At 42.7% G+C, this 20,850-nt stretch overlaps 1 protein-coding gene across 1 annotated transcript in view; it reads right to left on the bottom strand.

Annotated features, from left to right (window-relative positions):
• opn7b (opsin 7, group member b) overlaps nucleotides 1–20,850 on the bottom strand; it is a 90,470-nt gene that overhangs the window by 10,300 nt on the left and 59,320 nt on the right. The window contains exons 2-4 of the mRNA XM_083975404.1: nucleotides 6,766–6,853; nucleotides 6,513–6,675; nucleotides 4,958–5,085 (exon numbers count right to left, since the gene is read on the bottom strand). Coding sequence (XP_083831530.1) covers nucleotides 4,958–5,085; nucleotides 6,513–6,675; nucleotides 6,766–6,853 — 379 coding nt within the window. The remainder of the gene's footprint in view (nucleotides 1–4,957; nucleotides 5,086–6,512; nucleotides 6,676–6,765; nucleotides 6,854–20,850) is intronic.

Here is a 20,850-nt window from a genome sequence, read left to right on the forward strand (position 1 = left end):
TCCTTGCAGGGGAGTCTCATGAAGGAATAATTATTTGTGCTTATTTGCATTTCAAACACTTTATTTGTGAGGCTTGTAGTCTCTGGGGTTTTACACTTTTTGCATTATAGACTGTGTTCCACTGGAAAACAGACAAGAGAAGCCTTTTAAAAACACAGCCTTGACTTCAGTTATAGTGTGCCCATTAGTAGCAATCATTGAACACACTGAAGTCTGGAATAGACTTATAATTTGAGTTCTGAGTTGCTTACTGGTGCACAATTTGTCCAAGGCCTTCTTAAGTTAGATGTAGACAAAGGATGTAGGTTCCTGGTGTAGTGTACTATCTGTGCTGCAGACCACACCTGTGCACCCATTCATAGAATATGCAGGTGAGCAGAGTTGAGGCAAAGAGTGCTCCTGAGTGAAATTAAATTACTACCACCATTTCATACATATTGCATATTTGATGTCTATAAATTAATTTAATGATGAATGATTTATGAATTATGGCTAAGTGGCTCTGTGACAAACGTTATCATTTTCACACAAAATAAGTCTAATGATGGTTTTAATGAGCAAATTAGGAAAGATGGATGATTCTTGAAAAATATTGAACTCAATTACCATTTAAAACATATAGCTATAGCCAATCTATGCCATAAAAGGTTGAATATTGTTATTCTAAGAGTACATAAAAAAAAAACACTGGACACTAACTCAACTGTGCTGCTTAAAGGGATTTGGCTCATATTCAGGAAATCATCAACGGCTTTGTTGGCTGAAAGATTAATAAGGCAATTTGTGTAATTAGTAATTTGCTGCTTTAACAGTCATACCATAATGCAGTGACAGGCGCTAACATTCACACATGTTGAAAGACTGGAGACTTACTGTAAGTGGAACTGCCTGATTACTGAGATGCCACAGACCATTACCGTATCCATATGGTCATAAACAAGTGCAATGCCCTATGTGCCCTTGAGCAAAACACTAAACCCCTGCCTGCTTGATCAATATAGACTAAGTAAATGTTAATGGGATGTTTTGCACAAACAAAATCAAACCACTTACAGTGGGGTCCAAAAGTCTGAGGCTATGTCTGCATTTTAAGCACCTCTCTCCATCTTTCATTTACAACTGGATTTCGGAGCTGTTTTGTATTTCACCTCTAAGGCATTTATTTCTCTGATTTAGGATGGAAGTGTCGGTCCCTGGTGCTGACCCCTGAAACACTTGGTTACAATGGTTTCAAGAGTGTGGAGCACCATCAGCATTGGAATTTGTCGGAATAATACATGTAGAGAGAGAGACAGAGAGGGAGAGAGAGAGATAAATCCCAAAATGAATGATAGCATACATTTAATCCAAAACAGAAAGCAATCCTAACTCATTAATTAGTCGACTTTATTATTGCCCTTGAACATCATCAGAATTAATTTGCATAATAACACTGAAATCTTCACAGACGTCTCCACTGATCACCAGGAAATCTACAGAAACATCTATATTAGCAGTGGAGGTTGAATGTTTTAAGATTACAATGGATTGGCCTCCTTGGACATGTCTTGGTTTTCCTGTTCTCCATTGACAATTTCAAAGTGCTGATTGACAGAACTGCAAATTTGCAAATGCAACTAATTAACATTCAACCTCCAATGATGTGCTTTTAATTGTGACTAAAGAGGATTTCATTATTATCATTTTCTACCTAACTTGCAGAACTTTGCCATCTGGGACAAAGTCACACAAATAAAGCAGTGGAAACCCAAACCAGACTTGGGTTCAACCACAGGTCCTTCCTGCTTCAAGGCAACACCACTGACCAATCAGTGACCTTGCTACATCAGACTGCACACTATTGTAACATGTCACGCAATTATAATTAACGTTGAATTTAAAGTAATCTGACAAAACAATGGACAACTCAGTGTCTACTTATTAGTACATGGTATTCATCATTGAATGGTATTGGCTCTGTTATTGGGATGCTAGCTGCGAGGCTGCAATGACTTAATCCATATTGCCTCATTAATTGGACTTGGATTGGTTACATGTAAATTAAGCCTGATTTGACCTTGCAATTCAGCAGATTCATTTCCATGAAAATGGAGCAAATTCCTATAAACTGATGAAGACCCCGTAACATATTGAAAGCTAAAAAAATGCATGTAAGCAAAACAGAAAATAGATATTTAGATGAGATATGTCTTCTTCTTTTTAAAAGAATAGTTCTTATTGAAGTGCAAATGAATCCAAAAAACAGATGAGAACTCACATGGCTCCAATTGCTATTCTAGATGGATGTTGAGTAGGTGCAAATGCATCTGTCTCTCAAAGAAAGATAGATTATCTTTACTGCTCTCATGTTTTATTATGCTAGTAATAAGCAGTCCGTTGAAGAAGCCTCTTCAGGGTCTGTTCTCTGTGATAACGGCAGCAAAATTAGCTGCCATTCTCCCTGCCTTATTAAAGCGTCAGGAAATGGTCTTGGCAATTTCAACCCTGAAAGTCATACAAAAGATGTTGAAGCCTCTATCTGATCCCTGATCAGTCCAATCATTAAATGATCTGTGTGGGTGAAAATGTGGCATGAATGAGGGTCAGGAAGATGAGAAAGGTTTTGGCTCGTGTCAGTCTGTGAGTAGTTGTTCATTGGCCTGATGTGCATACTTAGTACTTCAGTATTATCTAACAGCTTGAGCTGCATTACCTCTACCCTTTGGATCAACAAGGAGGGGTACACGTGGCAGGTGTAATTGAAAGTGTATTAATCTATTTATCAGTCTGTACTTATCAGGTCATGAGACATTTGAAAATATAAAGTGGAAATAGGGTCTGAGCCATCTCTGGCATATGTTTATCTCTCACAGGTTTTATTCTCCTGAGCTCTGATGGTGGATTGGTAACAGAGAACAGCTTACCTTAAACTGAACTAGATTACAATGAAAACATAAGTCTTTCACCTTGACACCATTGTGACCCAGTAAACAGCTGCCATTCAGTGCTTTGAGAAAGAATTTGAATGGTACAGCTGCTATGATTGAGCTCAACATTTAAACGTCAAATGTGAACCCTGAGTGAGGCCACGTCATGATCTCTGTGGCTTGTGAATGAATTCTTCTTGACTGAACATTGTCAGGGAAAGTGTTTCATGTTGTCGGCACCATAATGCCTGGACTTCAAGCTGCAGCTAAATGTGTCTGTCCTCATGGGAGTATCACTTCCTATTACATTCCCTTAGGGCTGACCCCAAAAAATCGAAGCTTTGTTCGTTACCATGGTAATCGATCTTTAAGTCCGTGATCGATTGTTTTTTTCTTCTTCCTTTTTTCCTTTTTGACACCGGTTCTCATCGGCAATTGTTACATTAAAATGAGTAGGCGACTCGGCATCCTGAAAACCTGCCTGATTTTGGAGATATGCAGTGTTTGTTTGCCATTACTTTCATTATTTCTGCTACGATCGCGCCCCCCGGTCAGACGTTACGGTCCCCCCTCCTCCCTCCTCCCGAAGCGAACACGCACCCCACCGGCCGTTGAAGCTTCGATTAAAATCGATTTAATGTCCGCGAAGCTTCGATTACCAAAATATGATAATCGGGTCAGCCCTACATTCCCTCACCTTAACAACAATGTAAGAGACAACTGACACCATTTTTAGGGTCAATACATGACAAATAATGCACCAAGTAATCAGCTTGTTTGCTACAACCTAAGCCCCCCTTTGTCGGCAGATTATAAATATTTAATAATAACCCTATCTACTGTAGCTGTGAGAGGATATATATTGGTAAATGGTAAATGGACTTGCACTTGCATAGCGCTTTTCTAATCTCTCGGACAACTCTGAGTGCTTTACACTGTAGGTCACATTCACCCTTTCACACACACATTCAAATAATAGACACAGGGCAGGAAAATAACCGTTCACACACATTCATACACCCAATGCACTCATCAGGGGGCAAGTGTGGGTTCAGTGTCTTGCCCAAGGACACTTCGACATGTCGACTGGAGGGAGCCTGGAATCTAACCTCCGACCTTCTGGTTAGGGAACAACCTGCTCTACCTCCTGAGCCACAGCTGCCCACACTATTATTATTATGAATGTATTACAGTGAAAAACTGTAATGTTTCCAGTGGACAATGCAGGGTTGTGTATAAAGGAGCAAACAAAGCCAAATAAATGGTAAAGAGTCTTCATGGGAAGGGCTTGTCGACTAATACCATACACAGTACCACTCCCCCAAACACATTAAATTGTGTTATAAAACACACACTTATAAACGCTAAGCATAGGGACAGAGGCACAGAGTGTGTCTTTATCACAACCTCCTGCCTGATAAAGTGAACTGAGTCACTTATACAAAGTCGCTGAAACTGCAGTCTCTAGTTTGAACACATTTCTGGGGCTTATTAATATTTCTAATGAAAGTGGTTAAAGAAACTCACTGTTCAATATTCCTTCACTTTGGCCCTCTGTAAACTAAATGGCACATATTGAAATTCATTAGCAAACTCTGACAGAGTGGACAGAGCCGGCACATGCAACCAGTTAATTGTGCAGTTCCAATAATTGGATGGTTTGTGAGCTTTTCAAACTGAGGCCCAGCAGGGGAATACATTAAAATGGGAAGGGAGTACATTAAAAGGCCTTGTAAACATCTCCTTATTTGCATAGCCTGCTGTTTAAAGAGGTTAAAACATGGCCCTGAACATTAACATTATTGCAACACAGCCACTTTTAATTTGGAACAAGCCCTTGAGTTGCTCGCTTCACTGCTTTAATTTTTGTCTTCTCTGATGTGAGACCTTCAGCTAGCCAGGAGGGCAGGATTAGAGATTCTCAGGAATGTGGTTATCAATATAGCTCTCTTTAATAATCAGAATCAATAAATGAATATTCAGAATATTATTCCCCTGGAAAATAGGTGTGTTATTGTGATAGTAGTTGCAGATGTAATGCAATGTCCTACCGTAGTTTGGGCAGCAGACTTTGAGCCAGCAGACAGAGGAGAGCACTGTGAGGTTGGTCAGACTGCTCAGACCAAACAAAACACCACAGAAGGCGTAGACAGTACAGACCGTCTTATTAAACAACCACCTGAACAGAGAGAGGGAAAAAAATTTGTTACGGAGCATCTTCCATATATGACAGCAATATTTCCCTGCAAAAACCTTCTGCCAAATTATGCGATTTATAGCCAGTAAATGAAACAGGTAATACATTTTCTCGGCTCCCCCTTGGGTCATTTCACAGTGAAGTGAGCAGTGAAGCATTTTAACCCAATCATAACACATATGACAGCTGTTCCCCTTCAAATGATCAGGGGATTTAAAAAGCAAGGAAATGATATGGGATAATACAAGAGAATGAGGCACAGTGTCATAAATTGCAACATTTCATTACCCTTTTTAATGCAATTTTTTAATTAACTCCCCTAAGGAACATAGTGTGGATTTTAGAAACAATGAGGTGTGGGTTCTAATTTTCGCTGCTACACTACTTGTTTTTTCTTTTTCTTAAGGGGAGACACTACAGGTGAATAGGGGGGGGAAAAAACTAACAGATATCACCATGAAACTTCCCAAGTTTATCACTTCATTTCCAGAACCGAAATCTGAACAATGGATAAAGCCACTTTCAAAATTCTTGTTTTATTTTGTTGACATATTAGAGTCAGGAGTTTTTACAGAGGGGATTTTGGATATCTCTTTTTATCGCTCTGTAAATGAGAAAATACTGTCTCGAGCCCTAAAAAATCTAATTTTGCCCTGATTTTAGGAACAAAACATTGTATAAATCAGGCTTTGAATAATATATCAACAATCCCCTCTGTAAAAACCTTCAGAATATAGACAGAAATCAACATACATCTACATAATTGTTCAGGAGAGAAAGAGCTTTACAATGATACCTGACATGACATGTGTCAGACAACAGGCACAGCAAAGTATGTCACAATAGCATGCTAACCTTTGGTAAATTTAGGAGAAATCTACTGACGATAGAAGACAAAATGAAGTAAAATAACCATATTAATGTGGATTTTCTACCATTTCTTTTGACTTTTCTAAAAGAATACATGATCAGGAAGAAAAATAGCCCAAAATCTGTGTGTTTTTGTCTCGCCTTAAAAAAAACACACATACACATAAGATATTAAGATAAGATATATATAGTCTCTCGACTCTCCTGTCCATTAAAGACAAAAAAAAAGCCCCCTAAATACTTAAAAAAAGAAGGTTAAAGCGGTTTCCATGGTTTATAATCATTCATGTCAAGGTAAAGCTATGTGATCCAAAATTGTACTGTCTCAATTTATTCAGACTCTTATAGCGTCATTCTGTTTTGCCTGTAAAAATGAGGGGATGTGTCAATACACACAGGTAACTACACTTTTGTGTGTAATTAAAATTGTTGTTACTACTGTAATGTTTCTTCTCTGGAATATATTGAATGTAAAGATGGCATAGCGACAGACCAGATGATAAAGAGAGAGCATGGTGGAAACGTGAGTGATTACTCACATGTGAGCGTAGGCTGAGGGGATGGCCAGCGGGAACAGGGTGATGGTCATGCTTAGGTCACTGATGGCCAGATTAACCACAAAGAACTCTGCTGGTTTCAGGGAAGACTTCTTTCTATAGGCCACAAACAACAGGATCCCGTTCCCCAGCACTGACAACACACCTGGTAGACAGAGTGACAGTGTATACAGGGCTGTGAGGACACATTCATACAGTTAAATTGTACAAGTCTGAGTGAAAAAATGTCACTCACCAAAAATGGTGTAGATTGTTCCCATGATGATGTCATTGTCCTTTGATATTCTGGATATGAGCAGAAATGTTTCTGAGGCATTTCCCATCTGCAACAATAATGAAAAAAGAGACAAACACAAAGGGGAAAGAGAGGGTGAGAAAATCCTTAAACCTCATGTTTTCACTTTAAAATCAGATTCATACAGTCTCATAAGGCCACTGGTGACTCATGTTTGTGCTACTGCATCGTCATGCATATCCCTCACAACTACTTAAAAATAGAGTACACACTTAAAGCAGATATCAGCTTCACGGCCGTTTCGGCTAATGCTGCGTTCAAGGCAGGCTTTTGAAACCGTAAGTTACAGCTTCAAGTCACAACTACGACTTGGTAGCGTTCCAGGTAACCCGTAGCTCGTGTTTTTACCATCCTGTTGTCTGTGAAAGTTCCCTATAACGGCCACTCGTAACTTCCGACCCGTGAACTCGTACCAGATCGAACTGGTATGACTTCACAGGAAGGAAAAACACAAAGTACGAGTTTCTTTGAACGCACCATGAGTTAGCAGCCCCCGCCCTTGTCAGGCATCAATTGGTCCTCGTGCTACGTCACCACATTCACGCGCATCCCTTGGCTGCACACACAGCCCTTCATGCCGTTCTCTCTCCTCATTGGATAACACTTGTATCCCACAAGGAAAATTTTCTCCTCGGGTTACAGCAGAGCAGAGTGACGGAGAGACTCGTGTTTAGGCTGAAATACTTCATGTAAGTGATTGCTGACGGAAAATAGGACTATTTAGGACTTATATTAACAAAAACATTCCACTGATATCTGCTTTAATAACCTGCCAGGTACAGAGGCATGTATTTGCTTCAGCTTGTGTCCGAAGTTGTATGGCTATCGCTCGCCTCAAGTTTTTTTGTAAGTGGTGGTGATACAGCTAACTCTACAACATTTATTATGTCTCCACCTGCTTCTCTTTTGTTTTTTGTTTAAAAAAAAATCTATGTATTGTATTGCTTGTTTGAATATTGGTAACCAACCATTGACTTCCATACAGGGATAACAGTGATATCCTTGACCCTTGATATTTTGTGTAAAGAGTGGAGCCGCTTGGGGATAAATCCCTATTAGTGTACACTCAAGAGATTATCTTCAAATAGAACCAGAGGAGAGTGAATTGTTTAAATGTTAGTCTGTGTACTGTAGACTTTCTATTGGAGTTGGGCCTCGTGCATAGAACATAAACTATATCATCTTGCACAGGTTTGTGCAAATTCCTGGTAAACATTAATAGCAGTTTTACATACAGTAGGTGTATTCACAGCTTGGGTTGTTTATTATGTACATAGAACATTGAAAAAAAAGTCATCTGGAAAGCTATTTTGTTTTATCATTTATGAAAAACATTTTTTTTACTCAAGTGATATCAAACAGCATTGCACTTTTTTGTTTATACATGCAGTTTCATCATTTCCCCATAAATTACCAGTGTGTTACGTCCACAGTTTGCTTAGTCATAACTCATTACATTTTCCTTTTTGCTTAATGTCAGATGCCTTGTGATGATGATCAACATGTTTTTCTCTTTTCCCTTATCTGATGTTTGAAGGAGGTGAGGTCTGGTGACTGTGGAGAGAACGAATGTGATATGAAGATGATTTATTGAGCCCTGGGCAAAGCTTAAGCTGTCACATTAGCAAATGAACTTTGATACGAACTCAGATACGTTTCACAAATAGATGAAAGATCCACTTGTTTTATACAAAGAATGCATAGTATATACAAGTAGTAATTAACCAGTCACTTTTATTAAGAAAGCATAGAATATGATAAAAGACAACATGAATACGCTAATTTACCAGCTAATGTCACAAATTGCAGGCAGCGGTCAGGGTTAGCAAATACAGACACGGACCAGGAGAGTGAATAACCTCATTTACAGGAATAAAGTTCAGTTTAGTTCATTTAGATTCAGAATGACACTTAAATGAAGCCCTCTGTGTTGCGAGGAAGCTGGGAATTAGTATCATGCAAACAATTACCTCCATGGTGAATACACAAACTGTACTGTTTTCAAAATATCTCCTTTGGCAGAAAACTAAGTGAACAGCTTGTCCTCCTGATGGCAGCCACATGGAGAAAAAAAAGGAACATGAGCATTTACTGCACACATACTTAAATATGAATTACACAAGTTTTCCAGAATTGTCAAGCTTTGATAATAATAAAATGTTCAGTTTGTAATTATACCACCAATCAATGGTATCAACACAAAGTGCCTCCATCAAGGTTAAACACTCCCACACGCGTGTAAAATCAAGATTATTTCAGGATGGATACAAAATGGTATAAAATCACAGATCTCAATGACATAAATGTGTCAGATTTTACACATGTTAAGATCCATTCTTTATTTCCTGACAGAAATGTTGAAAACGGAACCATTTACAATGGCAAGGAAAACGATAATCCATTTGTGGATGTGCTTTTTTTTTTTTTTTATAAGTTGACACCAAAATCTCTTCACATGCTCTGCTACTTGCTACCCACACTCCCTGCTGAACTCCCAATATGTGCTGTGTTGTGTAGGCTTCACATTCACCCATTCTGTTTGCCTGCAGTCTTACATTCCCCATGATAAACCAAAGGGTGCTGAAGTCCTCTGCTTATTCTTTCCCATCTTATTCACTGTCATACAATTTCCCTGTCTGTTTGTTTCTCAGCACTGATATTGTACTGTATGCATTTTAAGATTTTTCTTGTTTGTTGCCGTACAACTCTAAAATCTCTAAAAGACTGAAAATGTTGTGGTTTTGATCAGAGATAGAGCCGTCAGACTACACTTTATCTACAGTTCGGTGTGTGCTCTATATATGTACAGTACATACAGACAGTACATACATTACAGGTCAAGTATTGGCTTTTCACTTCTTTAAAACTGAGAAATGAGTCACCCTCAAGAGCAGCCCTCACCAATCTGTTGTGTCTTTGGAGGCACGATATATGTGGAAATATATTGCCATGCAGACATTACAGCAAGTTCCAAGTGCAGTAGATTTCCTCCTCTATTATAGCAACTGTATGCTTTTCCTTGAGTCCTTCCTTAACTTTATTTTTATTTTGTGTGTGCGTGTGTGTGTGTGTGTGTGTTGCAGTCCTAAGCTTGAAATAACTAAAATCAGTCAAAAATCAATACATTTGGCACTTTCAGATGAGATTTTGTCTGTCTGCCTGTCTGATGATTTACATTATTGCCCACGTGCCTGTCTAGTGGCTGCTCTCCTCTCAGCAGTGTCAGGGGTACAAGGGGCAAGATTGAATTAGCAGTCTGCCTGAGAGGATGAAGTCAAGAGAGAGAGAGGCAGAGGGGGGAGGATGAGACTCTTCTATCTCAGTTAAAAAAGGGAAAGTGGGGAAGAGGAAGTGCAAAAAAAAAAGTGAGGAAAAGTTTTTTTTAAAAGTGACTGTCGGTCTGCCTGTACTGTAGCTGAATGGTGGAATTTGGGCTCATCATTGTCGAAGATGCCTCTGACAACTTAAGCCTTGCTGTCATACAGCATGGAGACAGACACGGAGCATACACACTTACAGAACAAACAGAGAGAGAGGGCAACATTTTCAAGTAGCGCAAGGGGGTTGGGGCTGTTGTGTAAGAATGGGAGGTTGGAACGAATGAGCGAGGACAAATGAAGGATGGAAGAAATCCCATAACTGGAACTGTCAGAAGCTGAGGATTGAAAGCAGAATGACGGAGATTAACCATAAGACGAATGGGACAAAGGAACAATGTCAGAATTCAGTGATTCTAAACACGTTCACCGAGTATACACATCTTTGAATATCATTATTTACAGTAATGTAGGTAAAGCGATTATAAGCATGGGTTATAACTGGGAACGAATTTTAGCTGAATATATCTGAGAAACATTACTACTGTTATGTTTGCTAATGCACTGACCCCTTGAAAGACATTAAGACACCTCATTGAAATCACAAAAAGTTTGAAGGCTGGCCATAGTCCAACACCGCATACCCAAATTTCTGTGACTGGGTGAGTGAGCGATAGAGGTGGGTGATGAAGCTGCACTATTTTTCAAGTTTCAACTGAGTATTCGAGTGATTTGGATTGAAGATTGTCCGGTGTACAGTAGCATCTGAATGTTTTTCCAGCAAATTTGCAGCACAGTGGGTCCTGGGTTGGACCTCAGGTCAAAGTGTTTGGGTGGAACTGAGAGTTCAGGTTGGCTTCAGTTTTCAGAACATCGCAATCTCTAGCATCACACAACCACAACAACATACACTGCCTACACAAAGTACTTTGCAGAAATGTACACATGTAACAAAAGAAGGTATGAATGTTATGATATATCTCATTCATTTCAACGAGTCATCAGTCATCTTGCTGGCATATGTCCTCTTCAAAGCAATCCTATAGCTGGTACATTTATGTTACGCATTTCTGTTACTCATCAGAGTGAAGTCAGTCTGACTCTTTATAAAATAGTTTTGAAGGGAAATTAGCAAAAAGGAAACCAGAGATAATCAACATGCATTACTTCTTAAAGATGTATCTTCAAGAGCTAAGAGCTGACAAGAGTCTGGGCTCAAGAAATGATACAGTGAAAGGCAATTATAATAAAAAGGCATGATTATGTAAACAGGACATGAGTGATTATCTCGTCTCCCAAGGGATTACTGATGAGACAGATAAAGACTGAGAACACTTTCCTCTCTCCTAATATTTCTCCCATTCCCTCTAGTTTCTGCAGTGTTGAGTCTCTTGTTGTGTCTTGTTGTCTACAAACTCTCTCTTTATTTACTCCACAGTGCAGAAGAAAAAATGCTGACACATATTTTCGCTGCCCAGTAGCATGGAGGGAAAAAGCAAATACTCAGTACTTTTTGTGGTAAGACATAGCGTACCATCCACAAGAAGTCACTAGAGTTTTAAAGGGTGATCTGAGCTTCATCTGAGCAACACATCATAACGAGAATTGGAAAAAATGTGAGTATAGTTCACAGTAAGTGACACTTTTAGCCCCAGTTTCCAACTGATAACATTGGCACTTAGTGTTGGCAGTTTCATTTTCAGCCTTAGCTGTGATTCAGAGGTTGGGCTTGGTCTATATCTGGTAGGCCTGCTTCATCAATAAGGTGTCCTCTTTTAATGAAGTGGAATATAAACTGCCTTCAATGGCCTCCTCTGTGGCAAACTCTCTCTTCATTCCTCAACTCGTGTCACTTCTTGCGAGTCACTACATTGGGAACCAGAAAATGTAATGAGAAAAAATGAAAACGCTTTCAGATCCACCACATCTTTTTTTCCCCTTTCCTTCCACCATCATGTCTTCATCTTTCATCCTCATGATCTCCCTGAGGGTATTCATCCATCTCATCTCCGTGGTCTCATTGCTTTAGCTCTGAAAGCAGAGTACACAGATTTCCCTTACGACTGCATATGAAGAGTTCTGTACATCTCAATTCTGCTTCTCCTTGAATGAGGCCCACTGTTAACCCTCACACACTGATGGTAAAATCACCCAGTTTAGGGGTTGAGCATCAGTGTATATACATCTCAGAGACTATAAATTGACAGCCATGTGTTAATATACGTATGCTTTCATCATAATTCTATAAGTACACCTCCCACACATGTCCTCTATATACAACCCAAAACTTCAAGATTAAGTTTATTTCCTATTTTTAGTCAAATGGAAAGGGTCTTGCCCCTATTCAGTTGTTTTATTGAATAAAACCCTTTTTTATTTCTCCAGAAACACTAACTGAATCAAATAATCACAGGACTTTATAAAGTGCTCTCGGTGTCCCTATGTCTATTAACCCTCAAGCCATTCATTTGTTCAACTCTGAGCAGTAACCTTTTAACCATTGGACGCTCGACATTTGCACGTCAGCACACTCACTTTATGCACTTTATACATTCATACAATAATACTCCACTGTCATATTTAGTCATATATATCTTATATTCTAACATTTAACACATATCTTTTTATTTTATTATTTCTGGAAGCAGGTACAATTACACATTCCACTGCACATTGTACTGTGTATAATTGTGTATATGACAAATAAATCTTATCTCATCTTATTTTTATCTTATCTATTTGCTGATCTAGATAAAGTCTCCAATGACAATTGTGTTTACCTCAGTAAGATCTCTTGACTTCGTGATTCTGGTTTACTTTCGGTTTGTATATTTACAGTATATTTAGGGCCCGAGCCAGTGACAACGTCACCGGGAGGACCCTATTGTAATTCGACATGCACATTAGTCAACGTGCCAGCCGACGAGTAACAACAAGTAAGCAAGCAAGTAACCAAGTACTGCATAGACCTGGCAGCAAAAACCCCAGATATTGTAATGTTTATTAGGGCCCGAGCCTGTGACAACGTCCCAGGGAGGACCCTATTGTAATTCGACATGCACATTAGTCAACGTGCCAGCCGACGAGTAACAACAAGTAAGCAAGCAAGTAACCAAGTACTGCATAGACCTGGCAGCGAAAACCCCAGATATTGTAGTGTTTCTTTTTATTAGGGCCCGAGCCTGTGACAACGTCCCAGGGAGGACCCTATTGTAATTCGACATGCACATTAGTCAACGTGCCAGCCGACGAGTAACAACAAGTAAGCAAGCAAGTAACCAAGTACTGCATAGACCTGGCAGCGAAAACCCCAGATATTGTAATGTTTATTATTATTATTTTTTATTATTCTTTCCAATAGTAAATCGCCTTTTTGGAGGCCTGAACATGCCGTAAAACGAACAATATTTGGCATGCACATTGGGACGGGCCAAAAATTTTGTTTTTTGAAGTCGTTCAAAATGGGCGTGCCAAAATGGCTAAATAGCGCCCCCTAGAAAATTGTAAACGGCGAGCCCCACTTCTCAGTTTCACCTACATGCATGAAATTTGGTGGGGTTGTAGAACTTGGCGAGACACACAAAAAATCCTCTTGGAGCCACGCCCTAAACCCAACCGGAAGTCGGCCATTTTGGATTGAAATTTTGACGTATTTGGACGAACTCCTACATAGTTCACCCCAGCAACTTCGTTCCACTTCTGATACATGTGAAACAAATCGGTGAAGCTACATTACGAACGCTTTGAGGCTACGGCTAATTGCCCCCGTGTGGCGGCGCCACGTATTGCGGTCCATCAGAAACGAACTCCTCCTAGGGGTTACGCCCGATCGGCTTCATATTCGCTACACATCATCCTCAGACCGCCCTGATTACGGCTTGTGCTCCGCAGGTGTGTAGGTCAAAGGGCGTGGCTGCTAGCGCACGGCCAAGTTCCGCGATTCAGCTAAAAAGGTTTAAATGCTATCGCGCCCACAGATTTGATCGCAGCGGCTTCAAACTTGGTGCACATGATGATGACGTGACCCTGAACGATCCGACATATTACTTTCATACGTCACTCATAGCGCCCCCCGGTGGTAACAGGAAATGACATATTTTGCATCGACATTGTCCGATTTGCTCGAAACTTCACATGTGTGATGAGGCAACGACCCCGAACGCAACGGCACACATCCCGTTACTGCCCCCTGGTGGACGAACCGTAAACTTGCCGTAACTCCATCGTACATTGTCCGATTTGCTCGAAACTTCACGTGTTTGATGAGGTAACGACCCTGAACACAACGGCCCACATCCCGTTGCTGCCCCCTGGTGGACGAACCGTAAACTTGCCGTAACTCCATCGTACATTGTCCGATTTGCTCGAAACATCACGTGTTTGATGAGGGGACCGCCCTCGACGCAGCCGCCCACGTCCGGTGGCGCGCGGGGGTTTCGAAGAGCGCCCAGGGGGAAGCGGGGACCGGGGGGGCGTGGGAGCGGGACGCCGAGTGGCGTGGAACGAGGGCCCGTCATAGCCGCTTGCGGCTTTAATTATTATTATTAGGGCCCGAGCCTGTGACAACGTCCCAGGGAGGACCCTATTGTAATTCGACATGCACATTAGTCAACGTGCCAGCCGACGAGTAACAACAAGTAAGCAAGCAAGTAACCAAGTACTGCATAGACCTGGCAGCGAAAACCCCAGATATTGTAGTGTTTCTTTTTATTATTAGGGCCCGAGCCAGTGACAACGTCACAGGGAGGACCCTATTGTAATTCGACATGCACATAAATCAACGTGCCAGCCGACGAGTAACAACAAGTAAGCAAGCAAGTAACCAAGTACTGCATAGACCTGGCGCAAAATACCCCAGATATTGTAATGTTTATTTTTCTTATTATTATTATTATGCCACTTCGAACGCCATTTCGACCCCTTTCCCAAGCCGAGAAACGGACGAAACTTTGCACGCACGTGGGGACTGTGGCAACTTAGCGTTCAGTGGTGGTCTCGCATGTGGGCGTGGCCAAATGGCACCACAGCGCCCCCTAGACCGCGCATAGGGAATGAGGGTCTGCGACACCGATTTGTCCGAAACTTGGTAAACATATTCATCAACCACAGATCTACAAAAAATCGCCTTACAGACATACCCTAAAACCAACAGGAAGTCGGCCATTTTGCTTCAAAGTTGGTTTACGCAAAACGAACTCCTCCGAGGGGTTACGCCCGATCGGCTCCAAATTGGGCAGAGAACATCGTCAGACCTAGCTGAGCTTAACTTGTGCTCCGCAGGTCTGTAGCTCAAAGCGCTTGGCCTCTGGCGTGCCCCGAAGTTTGGCGACTGTTTCGGTGCTCGCCATGTAAATACGAACGGCTCTCATGCCCACATACTTGATCGTAGACGCTTCAAACTTGGTGCAAAAATCTATGGAGAGACCCTGAACGATCCGACATATTATTTGCCTACGTCGCTCATAGCGCCCCCCGGTGGTAACAGGAAACGTACAAAAATTCGTTAAAAATACATAGTTGACCAAATCGACTTCGTTCCACCTCTAATACATGCAGACCCGGATGATGAAGCTACATCATGAACGCTTTGACCCTACGAGCAACGGCGTCCGTGTGCCGCCGCGGCGAATGTGTATCTTCCCAATTTAAATTACGTTTGCCAATTACGCGCACATACTTCGTCGTAGCCACTTGAAATTCAAAGGACATGACGTTGGCTCCTCCCTGAACGTTTTGATGTATCGACTTCCTGCCTGGCTCATAGCGCCCCCCGGTGGTAACAGGAAGTACGCAAAAATTCATTAAAAATCCATACTTCACCCGATCAACTTCATTCCACTTCTAATACATGCAGAACCAGTTGCTGAAGCTACATTATGAACGCTGTGAAGATACGATGAACGGCGTCCGTGTGCCGCCGCGGCGACTGACGATTTTTTATCGTACAATTACGTTTGCCTTTTTCGTGGCTTTAACGAAGTCGTGTCCTCACGAAATTTCATCCACAGGTCAAGAATGGCGAGCTCTTTCAGCGGATAGAGTCATTTCCCATGGGCGTGGCTAAATGCCTCAATAGCGCCCCCTTGAAGTTTTTCCGAAATTCTCCATAGACAAATTTCGCTTACTTTGTCGTACACATACGAAACTCGGCACACACGTGTATCATACCCAAACATACAAAAAGTTGAATTGGAGCCACGCCCTAAACCCAACAGGAAGTCGGCCATTTTGGTTAGCATTTTTTTGACGTAAAACGAACTCCTCCGATGGAGTTCGTCCGATCGACTTCAAATTGGGTACAGAACATCTCCAGACTAAACTGATTACGGCTTGTGCTCCGCAGGTGTGTAGGTCAAAGGGCGTGGCTGCTAGCGCACGGCCAAGTTGCCAAATTCAGCTAAAAAGGTTTAAATGCTATCGCGCCCACAGATTTCATCGCAGCAGCTTCAAAATTGCTGGATATGATAATGGCGTGACACTGAACGATTTGACATATTAATTTAATTCGTCACTCATAGCGCCCCCCGGTGGTAACAGCAAATGCCATATTTTGCATCAACATTGTCCGATCAGCTCGAAACTTCACATGTGTGATGAGGTAACGACCCTGAACGCAACGGCCCACATCCCGTTACCGCCCCCTGGTGGACAAACCGTAAACTTGCCATAACTCCATCGTACGTTGTCCGATTTGCTCGAAACTTCACGTGTTCGACGAGGGGACCGCCCTCGACGCAGCTGCCCGCGTCCGGTGGCGCACGGGGGTTTCGAAGAGCGGCCCGGGGATAGCGAGACGCCGAGTGGCGTGGAACGAGGGCCCGTCACAGCCGCTTGCGGCTTTAATTATTATTATTATTATTATTATTATTATTATTCTTCCGACGATTCAATTGACATTTTGACCCCTTTGCCAAGCCGAGAAACGAACGAAACTTTGTAGCCTCGTGGGGCTTCGCGAAAATTGACGTATGATGCCAGTGTCGCATTTGGGCGGGGCCAAATGGCTAAATAGCGCCCCCTACAATTTTCCCAAAAACCCATAGGGAAAAAAACGACGTTAACGAAAGCGGACCAAAATCGCCACACATGTTCATCAATGGAAGCTGAACACAAAATCCTCCTATAGCAAAGCCCGAAACCCAACAGGAAGTCGGCCATTTTACTTCAAAGTTTGTAAACGCAAAACGAACTCCTCCTAGGGGTTACGCCCGATCGGCTCCAAATTGGGAAGAGAACATCGTCAGACCTAGCTGAGCTTAACTTGTACTCCGCAGGTCTGTAGCTCAAAGGGGTTGGCCTCTGGCATGCCCCGAAGTTTGGCGACTGTTTCGGTGCTCGCCATGTAAATACGAACGGCTCTCATGCCCACATACTTGATCGTAGACGCTTCAAACTTGGTGAAAAAATCTATGGCGAGACCCTGAACGATCCGACATATTATTTGCCTACGTCGCTCATAGCGCCCCCCGGTGGTAACAGGAAACGTACAAAAATTCGTTAAAAATACGTAGTTGACCAAATCGACTTCGTTCCACTTCTAATACATGCAGACCCGGATGGTGAAGCTACATCATGAACACTTTGACCCTACGAGCAACGGCGTCCGTGTGCCGCCGCGGCGAATGTGTATCTTCCCAATTTAAATTACGTTTGCCAATTACGCGCACATACTTCGTCGTAGCCACTTGAAATTCAAAGGACATGACGATGGCTCCTCCCTGAACGTTTTGATGTATCGACTTCCTGCCTGGCTCATAGCGCCCCCCGGTGGTAACAGGAAGTACGCAAAAATTCATCAAAAATCCATACTTCACCCGATCAACTTCATTCCACTTCTAATACATGCAGAAGCAGTTGCTGAAGCTACATTATGAACGCTGTGAAGATACGACGAACGGCGTCCGTGTGCCGCCGCGGCGACTGACGGTTTTTTATCGTACAATTACGTTTGCCTTTTTCGTGGCTTTAACGAAGTCGTGTCCTCACGAAATTTCATCCGCAGGTCAAGAATGGCGAGCTCTTTCAGCCGATAGAGTCGTTTCCCATGGGCGTGGCAAAATGCCTCTATAGCGCCCCCTTGAAGTTTTTCCGAAATTCTCCATAGACAAATTTCGCTTACTTTGCAGTACACATACGAAACTCGACACACACATGTATCATACCCAAACATACAAAAAATTGAATTGGAGCCACGACCTAAACCCAACAGGAAGTCGGCCATTTTGGTTAGCATTTCGTTGACGCAAAACGAACTCCTCCGAGGGAGTTCGCCCGATTCACTTCAAATTGGGTACAGAACATCTCCAGACCAAGCTGATTACGGCTTGTGCTCCGCAGGTCTGTAGGTCAAAGGGCGTGGCTGCTAGCGCACGGCCAAGTTCCGCGATTCAGCTAAAAAGGTTTAAATGCTATCGCGCCCACAGATTTGATCGCAGCGGCTTCAAACTTGGTGCACATGATGATGACGTGACCCTGAACGATCCGACATATTATTTTCATACGTCACTCATAGCGCCCCCCGGTGGTAACAGGAAATGACATATTTTGCATCGACATTGTCCGATTTGCTCGAAACTTCACATGTGTGATGAGGTAACGACCCCGAACGCAACGGCCCACATCCCGTTACTGCCCCCTGGTGGACGAACCGTAAACTTGCCGTAACTCCATCGTACATTGTCCGATTTGCTCGAAACTTCACATGTGTGATGAGGCAACGACCCCGAACGCAATGGCCCACATCCCGTTACTGCCCCCTGGTGGACGAACCGTAAACTTGCCGTAACTCCATCGTACATTGTCCGATTTGCTCGAAACTTCACGTGTTCGATGAGGGGACCGCCCTCGACGCAGCCGCCCACGTCCGGTGGCGCGCGGGGGTTTCGAAGAGCGATCCGGGGGAAGCGGGGACCGGGGGTTCGTGGGAGCGGGACACCGAGTGGCGTGGAACGAGGGCCCGTCATAGCCGCTTGCGGCTTTAATTATTATTATTATTAGGGCCCGAGCCAGTGACAACGTCACAGGGAGGACCCTATTGTAATTCGACATGCACATTAGTCAACGTGCCAGCCGGCGAGTAACAACAAGTAAGCAAGCAAGTAACCAAGTACTGCATAGACCTGGCAGCAAAAACCCCAGATATTGTAATGTTTATTATTATTATTAGGGCCCGAGCCAGTGACAACGTCACAGGGAGGACCCTATTGTAATTCGACATGCACATTAGTCAACGTGCCAGCCGACGAGTAACAACAAGTAAGCAAGCAAGTAACCAAGTACTGCATAGACCTGGCAGCGAAAACCCCAGATATTGTAATGTTTATTCTTATTATTATTATTATTATTCCCCGAGTTCAAACGCGATTTCGACCCCTTTCCCAAGCCGAGAAACGGATGAAATTTAACACGCAGGGGGGGAAGCCAAAAAATTGCGATCTGTGGTGGTCTCGCATGAGGGCGTGGCCAAATGGCAAAATAGCGCCCCCTACAAATTTCTCAAAAACCCATAGGGAAAAAAATGACGTTAATAAAAGCGGACCAAAGTCGGCACACATATTTATCAATGCAAGATGAACAAAAAATCCTCTTCTGGCGAAGCCCGAAACTCAACAGGAAGTCGGCCATTTTGGTTAGCATTTCAATTATGCAAAACGAACTCCTCCGAGGGGTTACGCCCGATCGGCTCCAAATTGGGTAGAGAACATCGTCAGACCTAGCTGAGCTTATCTTGTGCTCCGCAGGTCTGTAGCTCAAAGCGCTTGGCCTCTGGCGTGCCCCGAAGTTTGGCGACTGTTTCGGTGCTCGCCATGTAAATACGAACGGCTCTCATGCCCACATACTTGATCGTAGACGCTTCAAACTTAGTGCAAAAATCTATGGCAAGACCCTGAACGATCCGACATATTATTTGCCTACGTCGCTCATAGCGCCCCCCGGTGGTAACAGGAAACGTACAAAAATTCGTTAAAAATACGTAGTTGACCAAATCGACTTCGTTCCACTTCTAGTACATGCAGACCCGGATGGTGAAGCTACATCATCAACGCTTTGACCCTACGAGCAACGGCGTCCCTGTGCCGTCGCGGCGAATGTGTATCTTCCCAATTTAAATTACGTTTGCCATTCACGCGCACATACTTCGTCGTAGCCACTCGAAATTCAAAGGACATGACGTTGGCTCCTCCCTGAACGTTTTGATATATCGACTTCCTGCCTGGCTCATAGCGCCCCCTGGTGGTAACAGGAAGTACGCAAAAATTAATTTAAAATCCATACTTCACCCGATCAACTTCATTCCACTTCTAATACATGCAGAACCAGTTGCTGAAGCTACATTATGAACTCTGTGAAGATACGACGAACGGCGTCCGTGTGCCGCCGCGGCGACTGGCGATTTTTTATCGTACAATTACGTTTGCCTTTTTCGTGGCTTTAACGAAGTCGTGTCCTCACGAAATTTCATCCACAGGTCAAGAATGGCGAGCTCTTTCAGCGGATAGAGTCGTTTCCCATGGGCGTGGCTAAATGCCTCAATAGCGCCCCCTTGAAGTTTTTCCGAAATTCTCCATAGACAAATTTCGCTTACTTTGTCGTACACATACGAAACTCGACACACACGTGTATCATACCCAAACATACAAAAAATTGAATTGCAGCCACGCGCTAAACCCAACAGGAAGTCGGCCATTTTGGTTAGCATTTCTTTGAC

The sequence above is a fragment of the Trachurus trachurus genome, assembly GCF_905171665.1.
Source record: "Trachurus trachurus genome assembly, chromosome: 7".
NCBI lineage: Eukaryota > Metazoa > Chordata > Actinopteri > Carangiformes > Carangidae > Trachurus > Trachurus trachurus.